This window comes from Polistes fuscatus, unplaced genomic scaffold (genome assembly GCF_010416935.1).
Source record: "Polistes fuscatus isolate 324 unplaced genomic scaffold, CU_Pfus_HIC Scaffold8, whole genome shotgun sequence".
NCBI lineage: Eukaryota > Metazoa > Arthropoda > Insecta > Hymenoptera > Vespidae > Polistes > Polistes fuscatus.
Genome location: NW_025113162.1, coordinates 6,631,568 through 6,652,768, shown reverse-complemented (window position 1 = coordinate 6,652,768; position 21,201 = coordinate 6,631,568). Strand labels below are relative to the sequence as shown.

Here is a 21,201-nt window from a genome sequence, read left to right as displayed (position 1 = left end):
ACCCTTATCGACTGCATTACAAAAGTAGAATATGTAGGTAATATAGATACCTGCAAAAAATAATAATCATTTATTCACTTTCTGAGGATAAGTAGAACATTAATTGGGAAGATCATAGGTGGCGTTAAATCTAGATAGAATGCATGTCGAGATGGTAGATGTTGGGCAGGCGCTTTCTCGTACTGGACCCGCGTTTGGATGCTGCGACGCGCATGGCTGCCAGACTCGAAGTCGGAGTAACCGAGATGCATCCGAGAAAGAGGGAGTGAGATCGGTCGAGATTCAAACTTGAAATCTAAACGACGAACACTCAGAGTCACGCGAGTGGTCGTGCGATACGGCTCGAGCGTTTGAAAACGGACGACGATAACAGGCGGTGAATTGCGCGCCATGTGCGATCGGAGAAGTTTCAGATTAAAAAAGATCCTCTGTGTTCTATCCTTTGTCATTGGTATCCTTCTACCAATCGGTGAGTATCTTTCATCAACGATTAGCCAAGATACCATGGTTTTCCTTTTCTTGTTATTTTCGAAATTACGCGTGTTTCGCGTTTCAAATTTGAACGATTGGTGACAGTGATCATGACAAGAAGGCAAGAAAAAAGCAATTGCAATTGATGAGAAGAAGATCCTTTCTTTTATTTTCATTTATAAATACCTCAATGCCGTTGTTAAGTCGTTAGGTTATAAAATCATAAAAATTTTATAGGTCGATTAGTGCTTATAATTCCAATTTGATTCAACTTAACGATTATACTTTCAAAGTTGTTAATTATCGTCGTCCTTATTCATCAACGTGAAAATCATCTTTTATTATCTTCATGTCGTTTGGTAAGATTTTTTTCTATGCGAGTCGTTTAATTCGTCAAAAAGTACTATTCACTTTTTTGAATATCCAGTTGATTGTGTCATAAAACTTAACGATTAGTTTAATCGACGAGATATTTTACGTTGATAGTTCCACTAATTATTACGTATTGATTATTCTTACTGTTCGTTGACACGTTCGATTTTCCTTTGTAGAATGAAAATATTGCTCTTTTAATTTTTTTTTTAACTTGTAACTTCGAATTAATGGTGAAGTAGGTATCCGTTAAACGAGAAAAGTTTAGCAGTTTTCGTAGAGCTTTCAGTATGAGCTTCATATGCACGCTGAATAATAAATACACGAATGAACAGATCCCTGTTAGTGGTCGCGTGTTGTTTCGTGCGTTTCGTGTAAACTTTAATTGTTGCAAATATATCCAAAGTTTTTCCTAGTTAACATGTAGCGAACATAAGCTGTTAATATTTCCTTATAATTATTTTGTTTATTTTTTAAACGTTCTACAATAAAGAATACAAAATTCGTGCTTAATTGTGAGCAAGATATATATTTTTTTTTATTACGAACAATAGAACAAAAAATGATGTATACGGAACTAATTTTCTTTTTCAACATTTTTCATTCTTTAGTATTAATTCTCCCTATATTTTTTATCTTTCACGTTTGTCTTAAGAGCAGACTTTTCTATACGATACAGACAATGCTTTCAAGAATTTCATTAACGTGAGAATCCTCGAGAGAGTAGTCCACGGATTATGTTTCACCCAAGACATGAACGTAATTGCATTTGGTTTTATTTCATCTTTCACGTTTTTAATAGAATTATTATAATGACCAAAATATTTCTATTGTTAATGATTTTCTATATCCGCATTCACATTAATGTACATATTTATTTCCATAAAATAAATATACAAATATCTTCGAAATTATAAAATATTGATTTGTCAAAGTTAATCATGATCATTTATTAAAAAAAATCATTATACTTGTTACCATCATAAACATGTTCCTCGTGAAATAAAGTAGACTCTGAAAAAATTTCTTTCTTCGGGAGATAATTGCATTGAAAATTTCATATGGGACAGCGCGTATATATTGGAAACAAAGTGACGATAAGATGGCACGGTCTGTTTGATTTTTCTACTCGGTTACTTTTCGATAGACGTAATACGGGCGCGAAATCGCACTCGAGCGAAATTCTACGTGAAGCTTTGCTGGCTGAATATTTCGTCGCACATTGGACTATGAGCGTATATGATAGTAGCTATTTTATGCAGTTTAGGTATGCACCGGTGCATCACGAACGTTCATGCCATTTCTCCGTAAGGAAAATATCGGGGGAACGCTTAAATATATCCTTATATATGTATATATTAAATATTTTATATAGATATATGTACACCATATAAGATTATATACTCGAACGTTTATGACTGACAAGGGCACAGCAATTATGTGCAATCTCTAATTTTTTTCAAACTGTACACACTTGTAGTGGTCCACGAGGGAGTATGTTTCACTTTATTTTTTTATTTTTTTTTTATTTTTCTATAGTATGTTATATTAATTTTATAGGGAATGTAACCATAAGAAAGGGTGCATTTGTATTATAGAGCGTGTTAAGTTTCTCTTATTTCTATACGTTTTTATTTTATTAAAAAATCAACATTATTACTCAAGTAATATAATAAATAATTATAAATGAAATAACGCATGATAAATAACATCAATTAATATTTAATCTTTACGACGAATATCATACTAAAAAATGTATCATGTGTTACACATGATTGCCGTGCCCTCGTTGAGAGGATATGAAATATTTCGATTATATTAAGCCGAGTGTGAGCGGATAATTCTGATTAACTTTCCTCTCGATTTTAAAAGTTTCGGGGATTTATTTAATTTCTTTTTTTTTTTCATTCGAAATTATCTCTTTTCCTTCGTATCTTTTTTTCAGCATTTTTTCAAATCTCGAATAATGACCTTAATCACATGCGCTAGGATTTCTCGCATGTAAAGCCTCTCATCTCTTATGCAAATTAATCCAGAAGCTACATTCAAACAAGAACGAAACGTTAGATTCATCCATGATGTTTGGAAAATCTTTCATTTATGATATATTCGTCTAATGCAAATCATGAATGATTGCTAATTTAATTTCATAATATTTTACAAATAATTATTATCTAAATGTATGTGAAATGGAAAATTAATTTGATCAAGAATTTTTGATTCGTATATTTATTCATCTCTTTTCTTGCTTAAATAATTATTTAATTATATTTATTTGTTTAACCGTAGTTATTCGCGCGTAATTCATTGAAATCTATTTTTACAAGTCCAGAAATAATTGCGAATAATATTCGAAGAAATTAACGTTGCCTTTAATTTCTCGTAAACATTGTTATTCATTTTTAAATAATTATTTCACACAGTCAATTGCAATTCGTTGAAATGTTCTTTATCATCGAAATGTTGAAGAAAGTATCAAAATCTCTTTTCGAGCATTCGACAAATAAACAAATATCCATCCATTACCTTCGAATAAGTTTCCTCCTTCGTTTTCATTTCATTGCTCGAGTCATCATCCCTTCAGCGATTTTAAATCAGAACTGAAGAGGAAGTAAAAGAGGAAGAAAGAGCAAGAACGGAAGTAAAGACGTTCTTCCTCACTTCACCATCCACCACCCCTTCACCTTTCACCACCCCTTACCCTTTTACTTTTCAGTCATCCTTACGGATCCCCTTCGAGGGGAATAAACATCGGAGATTGGATTTTGGATTACCAGTATCCTTATGCTTCGTGGAAGGGCAAGAAGAAGAGAGGAGAATGGGTTTGAGGGTGGATGGGTTAAGAGCGGAATAAGGGACAAGAGGGTGGGGGAAGGGGTGTAGGTAGATTGTGGATAAAAGTGAGGGAAATGCAAATGGGAAAGGAAACGACGGACGTTCGAGAAGAGCCTCGAAGAATATAGAGAAGTTGGATGTGTGATTCGGTGACATAGAAAATCAACATTTTTATATATATGTATATGTAATATATAAAAGGTAACGTTAGAGGTATATAGGTATTACCCGAGGCTACGTACAAGAAATTCGTGTTTGACCGTCTCTTTCTTTCTTCCTGTATTGCTCTCTGTCGTTTTCTCTCTCTCTCTCTCTTTTGATATTTTTGTCGTTTCACTACACAACGTCTTTTCATTTTCCAACCTTTCATCCTTTTCCTTTCATTGCAGGGTTTTTCACGAGCACGCACGGAATCGTAATATGTATTTCGTTTTCTGGATTTTTCTTCTTCTTTTTTTTTCTTTTTTTTTTCGTTTCTTTTTTAATCTGGTACGAGATAAATTGGTTAGAATAAATATGAGTGAAAGAGAGGAAGAGAGAGAGAGAGAGAGAGAGAGAGACGGAAAGAGAGGAGTGCATTACTTTTCGTTAGAATTTTAATTCACTTTAGATTCATTTTTTATCAGGATGAAAAAAATTATTCGGATAAAAGTTATTTGATATTTTTCCCCTCCTCCCTCTTCCCTCTTTTCTTATCTTTTTTACGTAGAATGTTCTTATCATTATAAAAAATGTATATTCTTTTTGTTTTTTTTTAATGTTTTTATCTTGAAATTATTTCGATGCCTTTCGATGAACAAAAATACCAACCAACGAATGTTATGATATTAAATTAAAGATTAAAACGATACGTGATAGATTTTGTTCAATATATATTGTCTTAAAAATATCAAAAATAAAAATAGAGAAAAGATATGGAAAAATGAATATCCTATTTCGATGAAGTGACGAAATAAAAATAAAAATCGATCGATGACTTTTTTCTTCGTCTAACGTTGAACTTTCAAAGATTCTCGTAGTAAATCGTGCGAGCGAGCTGGCGTAGTCGGTATTCCGAAAGGAATGAAATTTCATCAGGGAAATAAAATAGGACTCGCATGTCGAAACTCGTCTAGAAGAAGAAGAAGAAGAAGTAATGCTCTTTTATCAAAGAAAAATGTCTTCGACCTCGTTTCTTCGTCCACCTCCACTATTTTGTAGCCCATATCTTTTTTGTCCTTTCTTCCTTCCATTCGTCTGCCTGTTCTTTTTTTCTCTCTCTTTTATTTTCTTTTTTATTATCGAAAGAAGAATCGAAAGAATCGTTCCTGAAAAGCGAGAAAGTCGGAAAAATTAGCAATGTAAATTTGATGCTACTGTGGATGCTTACAATCGATACGTTCTATCACGAATCTCGATCGAACTTCGCCATTGCTTTAAAATGAATCCTTTTTCTCTTTCTCTCTCACACTCTCACTCTCTTTCTATATATAGTAAGTTTGATATCTACTTATTTTCATTTAGAATTGCAAATATCCATACAGGTTAGGTGCGAAGAGACAGATTTAATTTAATATTTACTCGGAATAATAATTAATTGGATTCCATCTATCACCTTGTTTAAAATGAAAAACAAATTCAATTTTATTCTTTAGATGGATAAAAATTTTTCTCCTTCTCCAACCTATATAGATAGATATATATATCTATATTTATATTATATATATATATATAATCCTGGGTGATATATGATGTATAGTAATTTCATTTATTTCTTTTTCTTTTTTTGCATCAGGTATTTAACGTTGTTATTTAAAAATTATGATTATACGTTATAATTTATTTTCAATAAATTCTTTTCGTGTTTAGTTTTTATTAGTTTTTCTTATTTCAATTGCATCAAGAAAACAAAGAGGAATGTGCGTGTGTGATTTCCGTTCATTTGTTTAACCAAAATCTATCTTCGCGTATTTATCTTATTCATGGTACCACCAGGTTCGCATCATTCTCTATCCATCTCTCTCCTTTCACTCTCTATTTTGTACTTTATTTTTTGTTTGTTTCGTTTTTTTTTCTCTTTACGTTTTTCCTCGTTCTATTTTCAAGCGTACCTGTCAAGCTTCTGACAGATTGTCCGTACGATAAGCGGCGTCGGACGAAAGAGGAATTGATTTATAATGGTTGTTCCACGTTCGCAGTGCCGATAGCGCTTGTTTCCCGTCGGCGAAACAATATTAGCCACACGAGGAGAGAATTCTTTGATTTTCCTGCTCTTGTTTTTCTTTTCTTTTTAAACGTTTATGATTTTCTAAAATAACGCATGCGGATTGTATGGAAAAAAAAAAGGAAACAATTGTTATTAATTTCAACTCTTGTATTTTAAATTTATATAAGTTGCATATAACAACGAAATATTATATAATAATAATATTTATTGGATGCTCGATACGCAGAATTACAATACAATTTAATTTTTATCTCGCGCTTATTGTTTGTTTGTTTTCTTTTTTTATTTTTAATTTTTAGCGAAAAATATCACGGTCATTTTTACATCAAATTTTTTTCTTTTTGTTTTTTTTCTATTTTATATATGTACAAGAAATTATATTTTCGTTTATAATGGCAACGTATTCTACACAAAAGAAAGCAAATTTAACTTTTGTCCGAAACATTTTTTCATCTCGGATTGGATGAAAGAAAAATTTGGTTATAGGAGGAAAGGGCGAAGGAGTTGAATTATTTTCTTCCATTCTATTCTTTGTCAAAATGGAAATTAATTGAAATCGAAAACGCTCGTATAAGTAGATATTTACATACTCATATACAATGCGTATCCTCTCTCGTAAATTAAACTCTATTGAATATGATGTTACCTGTTTGTTTTCAATTTGTCATTTTAATTCGTTCGTTTATTTTCTTTTTGTGTTTCTTTTTTTTGGGGATTTTTTCCTTTTCATTTTTTTCTATCTCTCTCTCTCTCTCACTCTCTCTTTGTTCTTTTTCCTGCTATTTTTTTCGATGCATCGTAAACGAATCTCCGATTCGGGTGGAAAGCTGTAAATTAAAATGGACGAAATAATGGGCTTTCGCTCGGAGGAGGGTGGTGGCTTCTAACAAAATTTTTTTTTCCTTTTTTCCTGTGTTCTGTTCCATCGAACAAACGTTGAACGGACGCACATTGTGCTCTTCGGGTTTTGATGGTGCGACAATTTCGCACCCACGTCAACAATGTTCGTGCACGTGGATAGTCACTTTTGACGAGAAACAAACGTCTCTTATTATTTTTTTTTAATTTCTTTTTTCTTTTTTCCGTTTTTTTCTTTTTTTTTCATAACCGTAACAAAACACCGAAAAGTTATACAATTCGCGATAATCCCGTGGGTTTGATTGGCACGATTTTCTAGTAGTATTTCGTGTCGAGAAAACAAAATAGGATTAATCCATAGAGATAAACTATGTTTAAATAGAATATATTTTACGTCATTTCTCTCCCACTTCAAAATTTTTCTTCCCCACGAGTTAAAAATAATCATCGCGAAGCTGGACAAATGTGAATCGTTGAGTGAGTTAGGTTGCCGGGATATTTGATAAATTATTTCATCTTTATCTCTCTTTTTCTTTTCATTCGTTGGTATTTTAGACACGTTTTCTATCTGACAACGAAAATAACGTGACCTTAGCAACGTCGACTCGTTATAAGTATAAGCCTCCATCAGTAGGATTATCCAAGACGACATAATTAAATTCCCTGTTCGATGTGGGTCATGTTAATTTTTACATCGAATAATCCAGCAAGATCGAACAAAAAAAAAAAACGAGAAAAAAGGAAAGAAAAAAAGTAGAACGTAAAAGAATACTGATCATTTATTGAAAAAAAAAAAAAAAAAAAATAAAACAAAAAAAGAAAAGAAGAAGTGAAATAAGCATTAGAACCACGTAAGTGGATACTAAATATCGATCTGGATGGATTAAAGATAATTATATATAAATTTCACGTATTAAAAGAATAATTAGCTTTTTCTGATAGTAAGGTGGATTAAATTAACGACGAACAGAAACTCGACTCTGATCGATACCAGAAGGGACTAAGGGTCCATGCATACATACGTGCATACATATATATATATACGTACATGCCTATGGTATGTACCTTAGAATTATTGAATCATTACTTAAAGTTTTAAAGGGTAAGGAAGTTATAGTGTAGACCGTGTCGAAGTTTGTTCGATGGTTCCTCTATGTACGAGGTGGTATCGAACCTTGTCTAAATCGACGTGACACCACGAACGAACCAAAGCTCCCGTTGCGTTTCTAATCTAAGACATTGACGAAGGATAGATTAATCGTATTACCGATTGTCAAGCAGCTTAGTAGATTGGTAGTCTTGGTCAGTAAATACATTGAATCGAACTGTATACCCAAACTGTAGCTACTACTCGTGTTGATGTTAAGCATCGATGTCAACTTAGAGCCCACCATATACGTCGTTTCCTATCGAGTTTAATTAAACTTTTCCAACCAAATTCCTTAGTTTTACTCTTTTCTCTTCCCCTTCCCTCCCCCTTCCTCTAGTGTAAACCAGAAACCAATAAACTTTTGTCTATACATTTGTACACGTGTACAGGATGTTCTAAAAGTCGTTTTACCTAGTTGATAAAATTACATCAATTTGTTTAACAGACGTTTGGAATACTTTCATAAGCTTATAATTTTTTTCTTTTAACAATATTTTTTTACTAGAGATTCAATTCTTGAAATGGATAATATGAAAAGTTGTTGCAATTTTATTGAACAAATCGATATTGATCTTTTGTTTTATCGTTTTTATTTTCCTTGGTAAATCGACTTTTGGGACGGCCTGTACATGAATACGTGTATGTATATATGTATCTTATATTCACACTGTATTCTATCTCTCTCTTTCTCTCTCACCTTCTCTCTCGCTATCTTTCTCTTACATTTAACAACATAGAAACAGAACGAATTACTTTCTATCGCCAACAGCGAAGCTTTGTTGGCCGGTTTAATCGTCTTCCTCCCAAAATAGTTCTTTTCTTTCCTTTCATTCAACCACATGCTAGAAACTAGACTACAATCTAGATGATCTCTCTCTCTTTCTCTTTATCTTTATCTTTATCTTCAAACTTCGAGTTCGTTAATTTAAACAAAAAATAAAATAAAATAAAATAAAATAAAATAAAATAAAATAAAAGATAAAAATAAGTATAAACAATTTGTGTCGATAAAAAATAATTATCGAATGTTATCAATTTCGTTTTAAAGTGTCATAGTTTGAGAAATGTATATTATGTATGTTTGTTTAAAAGCAAAAGTTGCATCTTAATTATACGTACTTGTGCTGGGTAGAAAAAAGAAAAGAATGAGAAACAGAGTGGTTGTTTGAGGGTGAGGGTGAGGGTGGTGGTAGTGGTCGTGATGCTAGTGGGAGTATGGTTGTAAGCATGAGGTAGCAGGAAGTCTCCACAATGTTGTGCTACTTCGTAGGACTTTAAGTACTCGAAACTCGCTTCGAACTATAAACTGGAAACTCCACGTCCGCCTTCTCTTTAATCTCCTTCTCCTTCCCTCTTGATTCCAACCCTTTCTCTTTCTCCCTATCTCTATCCTTTATCTTATATTCGTAGTGTTAGTATGGAAACCATAATTATACGGATAATTGTCAATTGTTAAGGGATATAAGGGAGGATACGATTAACTCGTATTCCTTTTATTTATTTCTTTCTCTTTCTATATATAAATTGTAAGATTGAACGAGAAAAATAAAAAAAAAGAAAAAGAAACAAAAAATACAATTTACCGAAGATAATTTTCTTTATCTGGTAGATAAGAAAAAGTAGAGAGTAATAATACTTTCGTGGTATTAAAAGAAAGTCACTCTAAATCACTCTCTCGAGCTGGATCTTAAGAGTTGAACTATTCTCACAGTCTTTAGGAATAGTTCAAGGGTAGCGGATCCTTCCAACTGTTAGGAAAACTTTCATCTTCCCTTCAAAAGGTAAAACTTTGTTCGTATTTTCGTTACTTCTTTCGTCTGTCCCAGAGGTTGAATTCTTCTCCGCAAAGATAAAATAAAAAGATCAAAAAAAAGAAAAAAAAAAGGGAAAAAGAAAGACAGTAAGATGGTAAGAAACAGAAAAGGAGAGAAATAAGGAAGAAATTCACGTAGATAAAGGTAACGGACAGATAAAGTGAGATCGAGAGAGAGAGAGAGAGAGAGAGAAATGAGTATGGGACTTGAAAGTGTAAAGACGATCGAGTTTTGAGTTTAATTTTAAAAGAGACGTCGAAGAGGGTGTACGGATTTAAGAAGAAAGAAAGAAATAAAGAAACAAAAAAAGAAATGAAGCAGGGTGGAAGGAAGTAAGGAAAGAAAAAAACAAAGTAAAAAAGGAAGAGTAAAAGAGTATATAGAAGACGTAGAGGGTTAGTGAGTGAATGAGAGAGAGAGAGAGAGAGAGAGAGAGATTTGGGCTTTATCTAGGAGAAATTACTGCGGCCTTAAAGCGACTGAAGGTAGGGCAAAGAATCCTTGGCTGAATGGAGACTTTAGTCGTAGGGAGAGTGAGAGAGAGGGAGAGAAAGAGAGAGAGGAACCTCTAGGAAAAGGTTAGCCTCTCTTAGTCGTCGTTCTTTCACGGGGCGAAGATAGAGCACTGTTAATTAGATTTCTCGTTGAAAATCCAAAAGAGGCGGAGGACACTTCTTCTCTTCGCGTATAAGCTCATAGCCGGAAGTTACTCTTACCTTTTACTCTTTCTATTATCCCTCATTTCTCTCTCTTTCTCTCTGTTACTCTTATTTTCTTTTCTTCTTTTTTTTTTTCTATTATTTTGTATTTTTCTTTAATATTTATTGGATTATTTTTTAAATATTTTTCGTTAATATTTTGTTATATTTAATTTTGATTATATTTATAAACGATTAAAGTATTTAACATATAATATCATTGTTAATTAAATATAATAAATATAATACTTTGTATTTTTAATATGCAATTATGGTGCATATTAATGTCATATATATATATATATACTGACAAAATTATTATTTATATTAGAAAATATATTTATGTATACGTATTGATTGTTTATTTTATAGAATATTGATCAAACAAATCGAAAGCATTTATTTTTTGTATTTTTTTTGTATGTTGAAACCTTTATTTTAATATCCAGAACAGAATAGAAGAAGAAAGGGCTTTGAGAATGAAAGACTTTTGAAGTCTTAGAGCTGGATCGATGTCGAGATTATAAAAGAACGTTGATTCCGTTTGGAGGACTGGTGATAAAAGAAATGTAATTTATGAGACGATAAGAGGGTATGGGGTTAAGGGTATGGGAGTTATGGGGGATGAGTTAGTCTCTGAGGATGAACGTACTACTTTCTCTTAATGATGAAATGAAAGATAGAGAGAGTAAGAGAGTGTCTTCTTTTCCTCTTCCTTCGCCATTTTCCCATCACGACTCTTAAATTACGTTGGGCGACTTTCAAAGAGGGGTTTAACATTATCCGTATCGGCTTTCGTTAAAAGAGACAACAACGTGAGAAGTAAATCGCATAAAACCTTAACGTATTGTCATAAGACATCTAATGCATATGAACAATTTTCGATTATAAAGTAATGAGAAAGAAAAAAAAATGTACATTACAATTTGATCAATTTTTAATCCGTTCAATACTAGCGTCGGATATATCCGGCATCCATCTGATTACCTGCGCGTACGTATGCCGGATATCGTTTAACATTGTAATTAGTGTAAATATAATTTAAAGATTTGAATTAAAACACAAATATTAGTTAAATATTATTATCGCGTATTTATTAAGTTTATGTTATTTCGTAATTTCTTTTTAATGGTTTATTTAATAAGGATAATATAAAATAATAATTATAAGCTTAAGGAGAGTGGTATTACGGTTTTGATCATTTCAAGGATTGCTAAATTTCTACGTAACTTGACTCACTTAAAATATATAATTATATCACATATATATATTATGTCGTTTGAAAAAAAAAAATATATATAAGAGTGGTAAAAATAGTGATAGATAACGTTTAAAAAGTTTAGCGTTAGTAAGAGAATGAGTATGAATGAAAGAATAATTTTGAAATCATAGTGACGGATTTAGGATGAAAATAAGATACTCGAATGATTCGAAATGAAAGTTTTATAGCATGCTCGTTCGTTTATAGACTTTGCTCTTCTTCTTCTTCTTCTTCTTTCGCGGTTCCGAGAGTATCTTTTTCTTCTTCTTCTACTTTTCCGTCTTATTTTTTTTTTTATTTTTTTTTGCTTTCTCACATAGCGTGGCAGCTAAGTATCGCGAGGAAGGAGTATATCTATCTACTCGCGTTCGCCTACTCAAAAAAGTTTCATCGTGAAATTTCAATGAAACGTCACGCTTGCAAGTCTTATCCTCCTCTCTCAAGCTTTTTACTTCCTCCCCCCACCTTCCCCGCACCTTTTCTTCTTCTTCTTTTTCTTCTTCTTTTTTTCTTGTTCTTTTTCTTTTTCCACCTTCTCTTCTTCCCCCCCCCTTTTTTTTTCTTCTGTTCGAGTTTTAGAAAACTCGCTTTCAGGAGGATTACCAAGTCGGAAGGAAGAGATCGTCGTCCTCGTCGTCGTCTTCTTCTTCTGCTTCGTCTTCGTCTTCTTCCTCCTCGTCTTCTTCGTTTTTATCTCTCTGTCGTCGTCGTTACGAGGGATAAAAAGAAGATTACGACTAGTCTCGTTTGAATAACAAAAGAGAGGGAGAGAGAGATATCGATTCGTGTGGTGGTTGAGAAAAGAAAAAAATTTGTCTACGTGAGCAAAAAAACACCACAGCGAGAGAGAGAGAGAGAGAGATTTAAAAATTGGAAAAATTGGAAAAATCACGACTAAGCGTTTTTTTTTTTTGGAATATTTTTTTCTTCTTCTTCTTTTTGTAAATACGAACAGAAGATTCTCGTTGTTAGGATCGCTGACTGAAACTGAACGAAAGAATAATTCAAAGATATCGATCGATCGATCGATTGATCGTTCGATTTCGAATACATTTCTTATATTCCTTTTCATTTTTATTTTATTTTTTCTCATTGGTTATTCCTTTTTCCTAGGTTGCTACGTTAAATCTCAAACGTTTATCATACTGAATGGCGGTCTGCTAGAAAATAAGTTAGAGGAAAGGTTGCACCAAGGCTTGACCCTACCTACCTTTTATACCACGCGTTCAACGAGGGAAATGCCTTTTGCTTGGAGTCTCGATGTGCATCGTAATTCATAACTTTATCGAACGTTCTTCCTCTCCCCTCCCACCTCCTCGCCCCCCCATAGTAGCATTGCTGCTTCGTGTGGTGCACCACATCCTCCGGCGGCGTTTAAATCACGCGCCCGTTAGCCGACGATACCGTTGTGCATCGAGAATGTCATCTTTTTTTTTGTTCTTTTTCTTTTTTTTCTCTTTTTTTTTGTGTTCTTTTATGCATTTATGTGCATTCGATCTCTTTTGAATTATATACTTTTTTTTTGGTTAAGATTGAAAATACCGTTTTGTCAAGAAGTTAACTTCATTTCGTTCTGTTTACGGTGAGTCGTGTCAATGGGTAAAGAATTTTTAATATAATAAATATATCTATTGTTCTTTTTTTTTGTCAGATGCGTAATACTAAAATTTATTAATATTTTTTTTTTTATCAATGCATTCTCCCTTTATTTATATATGAAATATGAAAAATTGACAAATAAAAATAATACCGTATTCCGTTATTTATCGTAAAATATATAAAATATCCATAATTGTTTGTGCCGATATAATATATAACAATATTTTGCTTTATTTAAATATAAATTATTAGAAATTCCGACATTCCCCCCCTGATCTATTCAATATTTATATTCTTCGAATATATATATTTTGTATTTTTTTTTTTTAATTGTCGAGATTCGCAATCATCGTTGACGTATATTTATTTTATGTTCCAACGTGTACGATATTTCGATTCGATCGTTTATTTAAAAATAAAAATAAAAATGTTATTTCATAAATTGTATCGTAAAAAACCATCGTTAATCGAATTGTGCTCTTCGATAGAAAAGTACTCGTTGCTTGTTAGAGTGAGGGTAAAAAATAAAGTTAAAAGAAAAACATATAGGCGACATGCGCGGGCGCACATACATACATACACACACACATATACATATATATATAATTAAAGGGATTGCATGGTAGTTGTCGTTGTTACGTCGACGGTTGCCGGGCGTTTAAAAGTGAAACAAATCGATAGAAGAAAAATGCAGCAATTAATTGGCGAGACTCTCATAACGATGTCGAATTAGCACTCAAAGCGATAACGTGGAAACGATGATGAATTTAACGTTTATTAGTTTTAAAGGGTACTTCGTTGAAACAATTCACAACTACCCACTTTTTCAACACTTATATACTTTATTTATTCAGTGATTTTATTAAAATTAGTTTTTAAGTATTTTCTTTGACGATAAATGGTCACTAATTATACGATATATAAATATTTTCTTGGATAATCATTAATTATGAAATAATTAAATATCAAATAATACACTTTGTATATTCAATGACAGATTACGATATTAAATATTTACATTCGATTAACAAATACTTTTACATTCGTTCAAAATATTGACAAATTATTTTAATTAAAATATACTTACCATTAATTATTATAAACGTATTGATCCAATGAATATAATTCATTGGCATATTTGAAACGAGAGTTAACGCGAAAAATCGTTAGAAAATTATTAAATCGTGGTAGCGCGATGCAATTTGTAATATCGTTTACGAATAAATGAATTGGAAAATTTGATGACGTAGTTTGAGGAGGAGGAACGATCATCACGATGATCGATGATGATGACGATGACGATGACGATGATGATACACGTTGGTAAATATAAATGCTTATAAACTTTTTATTGTGTTCGAGTGGATTTAATTTGCGTGACATATCGAGAGCATGCAACAAACGAACGAAGGAATGTTTGCGTCGGTTCTATCGAAGAAATCGAAGAGACAAGAAGCAGGAAGCAGGGTACCATCATCTTCTCAGCAAGAGAATTATCTACTAGTTCGATGGACCCGTCTGTCAGCGTTAAACTACGATCGTTACAAAGTGATAAAAGTACTCTTGGTAAAGAAAGATTGAGAGAGAGAAGCAGAGATGGATAAATAGATAGAGAGATATAGACTAAAAGTTGGTATATACGGGGTGAATCATTACTATTCTAAATTGGTTAGATCCAACAAATATGTTTTTAATATTATAAATTATAAATAAATGTTTTTAACTAATATATACGCACGTGGGAGGGTCGACAATTTTTTCGTGAACCCCCAACAACGAAAATTTGGTATATGCAGAGTGAATCGTTACTATTCTTAATTGGTTGGATCCACAAAATGTTTTTTTATTATAAATTACATATAAATGTTTTCAACTAATAAATAATAAATTAATATTTTTTGTTGTTGTTTCTTTTCTTTCTTTTCAAATAGGATTTATGCGACGAGTACGATACAAAATGTAACGTAGTTCATTCAAACTTTTCGCTTTTCTTTTTGAATACAACAAATACGTAAGGAATTATTTTAGATAGTAATTCTTATTGACTCACCCAGTATACGTGCATGTGTGTCCCCTATGTGTATTCCATTCAAACGTGGCATCCAAATGCCACCAGTAACATCGGACTGCGAGAAAATGAAATGTTCTTCTCCTCCTTTCCTTGGATGCTCTTTTCTTGTCTTTTCTTTTTACTTTTATCTTCTTTCGTGGATAGAAGAGAACGTGGTAGGTTGGTGAAGTTGAGAAAATCCATTCGACCTTCTCTCCCTTTTCTTTTCTTTTTTTTTTTCTTTCTCTATTTCTATCTTTCTCAACCCTTTCTTTTTCTCTTTCGCAAATATATATTCTTCGTTAAAGTATTTCGATTACAAATTGACGATAGTAATAAAGAAATATTTTAGTCGATGAAATAAAATAAAATAAAATAAAACAAAACAAAACAAAACAAAATAGAAAGTAGAAGAGGCTGGTTACAAGAAAATTCTCGACAAAAGTTTCATTGAAAATTTCGACGAGTTTTCCAGTTCAACCCTTAAATAGCTCAGCCTCTCTCCGTCTCAACCCCCCAAACCCCGATCAAAACTTTGTCCTTGAAGTTTTCTTACAGTCCATTGATTGCCATTCGTAGAGCATCCTACTATCTTTCTTTCTCTTTCTCTTCTTCTCTCTTGTACGTATGAATAAAGGAAGTAAAGACCGTTCCTCCCATTGTTTGTTCCTTTTGATTGATCCTTAATTAACTATTTTCGAGTCACACACAGACAAACAGAAGTACCATTCTCTTCAAGTTTTTTCGGTAACTTTAATTAATTTTCATTTTCCCCTTTCCTTATTTATTTATTTTTCTTTTCAATTTATTTTCCTTCTATCTTTGAGATTACAATTTAGTTCGATTGCGTTTTAATCGTAAAGTTAATTTATAATTGCTTTTTGGGCATATTGTATTGTCCACACATACACACACACACACACATGCACAAGATGAATTTAAGAATAAATTTTAATCGATATACTAGCACGTTTCAAAATTTGTACAACTGTAATAATGATATCAAAAAATACAAACATAAGTGTAAGAGCACTTTTGTTAACGATAAAATTAAAATCAATTAAAATATCATTAAATTGTACATTAATTATTCGTTCACCTTTTATATTATCTTGTTTACTTTTTTTCTCTCTCTCTCTTTCTCCTAATCGTTCATAGATTTAGTTTTAGTGGATTCAAAAAAAAAAAAAGGGAATCGTTACTAAGGGATTATTTACAAAATCCGAACGAGTGTCCCATTTTCGGGACACGACACGATCGACCCGAATTCGTCGAATTTATATTCTTTCTTTCTTTTTTTACTTTTGTTTGTTTTTATTCGAAAGATTATATGCATCGATTTGACATCACGGTGTGCATGTGTGTGTGTGTGTGTGTGTGTGCTGTGCTGTTAATCGAGTATTAACCCGCGAAGATTAAAGCGAAACGTTTCGATGAACGCTCCCACGATTTAAATCGATTTCAAAAGAATAGAACGTTTACGTAAATTACATATACACGCGCGTTTACATATGTATAATAAATACAACACGATAAAGATAGGCACCCTCCCCCCTTACCTATACACACATTCACACACATACACAGACAGACATGCGTAGACATAGTAACGAAATTGACAAGTATTTTTTTGTACGTTCAATCAAAATTCAATTCGTTTTATATCAAAATGTCATTAAAACGTCGATACCCTTGTCCCTTTGTGATATAACGCGTGCGATCGGTACTAGATTTACTGCGGAAAATTGAAAATGTTTTTTTATGGTGGGTTACGCCGATCGGAAAAGCCATCCCTTGTGTCTACCAATTCTCTCTCTCTCTCTCTCTCTCTTTCTCTTTATTTCTGTCCGTCTGTCCGTCTGTCTGTCCGTCCGTTTTCCCTTTGCCTTTCTCTATTCGTGTCTGTCTCTTCCTGTAGAAATTCGACACCCGAGAACCCGTCACGCGATATTGAACTGCTCTACGATCCGAAACCATACCTACTCGTTGTTAGTCGATTAGTTTGTTCTACCTCAATATGGCTATTTCATACTAATTTACACCGTACACGCTTCGTATCCCGTTCGTAAACGTTCGTTAGTTCGTACGATCGAACGATTTTTCGTTGGAAAATATTTCGCGAATTACTTTGAAAAAGTTACGAACGACGAACAAATTTTCGAAAATTTTTTTTATCGACGTATGGGGATATTTCGTCGTTTAAAATGTAAAAGAAGAGAAAAAAAAAGAAAAAAGCAAAAAAAAAGTATCATCGCTTTTGGAAGATATTGCTCTTTTTTTTTTTAATCGTAAAAAATAATATACGTGCATACATATGTATCGCGTATAGTTGAAAGATAAAAAAAAAACAGAATACATAAAATGTATTAATAAAAATCTATGCCCTGTTTTTTAGTTTATTTTTTTCTTTTTTTGTTTTTTTCTTTTTCTATTTTCCAAAACTATTTGTCGACTAATAACATCGAATAGTTCGGGTAAAAAATATTCTATTATAAATATAAATTTATTATATTATTATATATATATTTATTATATTAATTAATATAATTATTTATTATAATTAAAAAGGATATAAAGGAATTCAATGAAATGTTCAATTTATTATTGAATAAATATATTATATAATATAATATAATATATATAGATGCAAAGAGAGTATCTTTTGATCTTTTTTCTCTTTTTTTTCTCTTTTTGTTTCTCTCTTCGGGAAAACTTTCATTCTTGTTTTTGTCCCGAACCTTCGCTTTCCGCTTTCTGCTGGGCTTTTAAGGGGAATAGTAAAAAGTTCAATATCGTACTCGAAAAGCGTAGGAAGTGAATCCTAGGGATGTTCGCGCACGTGCACCACACCACCACGCGTACCACCATCAGCCACTTCAAAACCGAGATCGCGAAGTAACCCCCAACGATGTTGCATTGACTTTCGAGTAGCGGAGAAAACGAAATGCGAGAGAAGATAGACTCAACTTCTTCCTTCTTCTTCTCTTTCTATTTCCCTTTCTCTTTCTCACTCTTCTATCCTCCACCCTTTACTTTTTTCTTTGATAAAAAGGGACGTGGAATTGGTTGAAAGTAACTTTTGACTTGGATTAAACTTTGTCGCGCATTGGGAATGGCGTGGGCGAACTCGCATTCAAGATTTTATTGAAATTTAATGAAATTTAATGAAACCAATGGTTGGTATATGATGAATCACGTTGAATTTCTATGGAAAAGAAGAAGAAGAAGAAGACAAAAAAAAATTGAATATTATCTGATCGAGTTGGTAAGAGAAGTTAGAAATGTAGATTGATTCAATTCGTTATTCGAGTTAATTAAATTTAATTGGGAGAAAAAAGTATTTCTATTTCTTTTTCTTTCCTTTGTGTAGATTACTTTTTTTTGTTAATTTATATTTAGAATATATTAATATATGAATAATTATTTATGTCAGGGCTTTGGGGTGGGGGGTGGAGTCGCGTAATTAAATTTAAGAGGTGCAGAAATTTAAGTAAAATTATAGCAATTCCTGTGTGGGAGTGGAATGAATAAAAAATTTATTAAAAATTAATTTAGTATAATTACGCGTACAGTACGTATATCAGTTTATGATAGTGATAGAATCTAGGATCCAGGATTCGGGTTAAACGGAAAATGTTTGAGAAAGTCTCGATCTAACAATTTTGTATTTAATTTTTAACAGGATATTGCCAGAATGCCGAACCACGTGGATCATTTGGCAGTAAAAGTATCGCAAGGAGGATGGATCTTCTACGTGACAATGAACGTCTCGACGAACGACGATTCAAGTAACTATGTAATGGATTATTATTATAGTTATGTTCGCGACTGGTAAACCTCTCTCGATCAGCCTACAAATTCATTATTTTTCAATTTAACGAACAAAACACGAACCTTTATTCCGATCGATTTTTCATTGATTTTTGTTTCTATTTTTACAATATTTGATAGGTAGGTAATTTTTTTTCTTTTTTTTTTTTGTATACGACAATTCATTGGTAAACAAAATATTTGCAAAAATGTTAATACCGTTCGTTCGTAAAGGTTCGTAAAGGTTCGTAAAGGTTCGTGATATACTTTGAACTTCGATCGATGTTTTGAAGAAAGAATGTAAAAGAAGTAATCGTGAGATAAGAGACTCTATCGTCGGTTTTTCTACTTGAAATAAGACGAAACAAATTCTTTTATCGTTTCGTATTGAAATGCGTTTTATTGATGGTCTATTAAAAAAAAAGAAGAAGAAAAAAAAACATATACAGATTGAGACTGAAAAGAAGAGCCGAATTTATTAGTAGAATTTTATTACGATTTCTTTCATACGGAAAATTATTATGAAATCTTTTTTCATTCGTTTAAAAATATTATGAGAATAATATTTATAATTTCGTTATATTAAGTTTGAAAACTTTGAAGAAAGATGAGAACAACTTGATGCTGCTTCTTTTTTTTTTGTTTTTTTTCTTTTTTTTTCTCTTATCTTCTCATCATTTTCGCACACAATTTTTATTCGAATTCATTAATTAAGATAAAATATGGTAAAATATACTTTGAGTCTCTTTGCATATTATAAATGAAACTTTTTTGAGAAAATATATTACTTTAGTAAAAAGAAAAAAAAAAAGAAAGAAAGAAAAAATAAATCAACTTACTCGCGTAGCAAGTAAAATTATCATTCGAACGCAACGTTTCTATACAAAAATAGAACGCGACGGACGTGCTACTGTAAAAAAAAAAAAATAAAAAAAAATAAAAAAAAAGAAAGAAAAAGTCGTAACAAATGGTAAAACGATAAGTGAACGTTTTTAAAAAGCATTGATCGTTGTTTAAATCATTTTCACGTGTTGTTATCAATTTGCCGTTAGGAAAAAGTACGACCCTAAAAAAAAATACTTGGAAGATTACTTTCTTATTACGTAGTTGTTTCAAACTTCTTTGAAAAAAAAAAAAAAACTATTGAACGTCGTTCCTAGTCAGATATGGATGGTCGCGTTACTAAGAAACGAAACGATTAAAGATAAATCTGGAAACGAAGCGTAAGAGCATCGAAGCGAATAGAATACGTAGACTGAATGGGATGGGACGAGATGAGATGGGGTGAGGTTGAGAAGGGCGGAGTAGGGGAGTAAGGGAGGGAGTGGGCAGGTGGTGTGGGGGAAATAAAAGTGTCGATTTATGCGGTGGACGACCGATGTTTTGAGCGCGCTCGAGAGGAAACGGTCCAGACTTTGTTGTTGGTATATATACATAGAAAGGAAGGCGAGATAGAAGAAAATAGTAAAAAGAATAAAAAAGAAAAAGAACGGTAAGAAAGACAAAGACGGATAGATAAAGAAAGAGAGAGAGAGAGAGGGAATGAGGAAAAGAGTGTGTAAGAAATTGAGAGAGAAAGAAAGGAAGGGGGTGAGAAAGAGGGAAGATAGGTGAGGGGTAAGAGGGTGGGGAGGGAGGAAGAGGAAGAGGATGAAAAAAATGTGGGTAAGAAATTGAGAGAGGATAGAAAGGAAGGGGGAGAAAGAGGGAAGATAGGTGAGGGGTAGAGGGGGTTATAGGAAGGGTAGGAAGAGGAGGTGAAAAAGGATGGTAAGTTTGAGGAGGAGAGAAAAACGGTAGGCTATGTTGTCCATTAGCTGGGACGTGTCTCTCGATGGGGAGAAGATGCTCGAAGAGAATACAAGGGGCCTCTCTTTGGAGGGAACGTCGAAGGATGAGAAGGACGAGGAGAAGAAGGATGCCCTGTCCCGGTTAAACGGAGAAAATAAAAACGTCGGTCTTCATCCATCGGAGGAGGAGGAGGAGGTTCGTCCGAGAGCTTCCTTCCTTCGCCAGACTCTGAATACGAGTGAGTAAAGAAGAGAAGAGAGTCTTTACTTTACTACTTTATTTCTTC

General features: G+C 32.6%; 1 protein-coding gene across 2 annotated transcripts in view; it reads left to right on the top strand.

Moving 5' to 3' along the window:
• Positions 1-206: 206 nt before the first annotated feature.
• The window catches only part of LOC122524686, a 60,477-nt gene continuing 39,482 nt past the window's right edge, over positions 207-21,201 (top strand). For both annotated transcript variants that reach the window (XM_043647069.1, XM_043647068.1), the window contains exons 1-3: positions 207-469; positions 18,997-19,102; positions 20,942-21,153. In XM_043647069.1, coding sequence (XP_043503004.1) covers positions 391-469; positions 18,997-19,102; positions 20,942-21,153 — 397 coding nt within the window. In that variant the 5' untranslated portion in view covers positions 207-390. The remainder of the gene's footprint in view (positions 470-18,996; positions 19,103-20,941; positions 21,154-21,201) is intronic.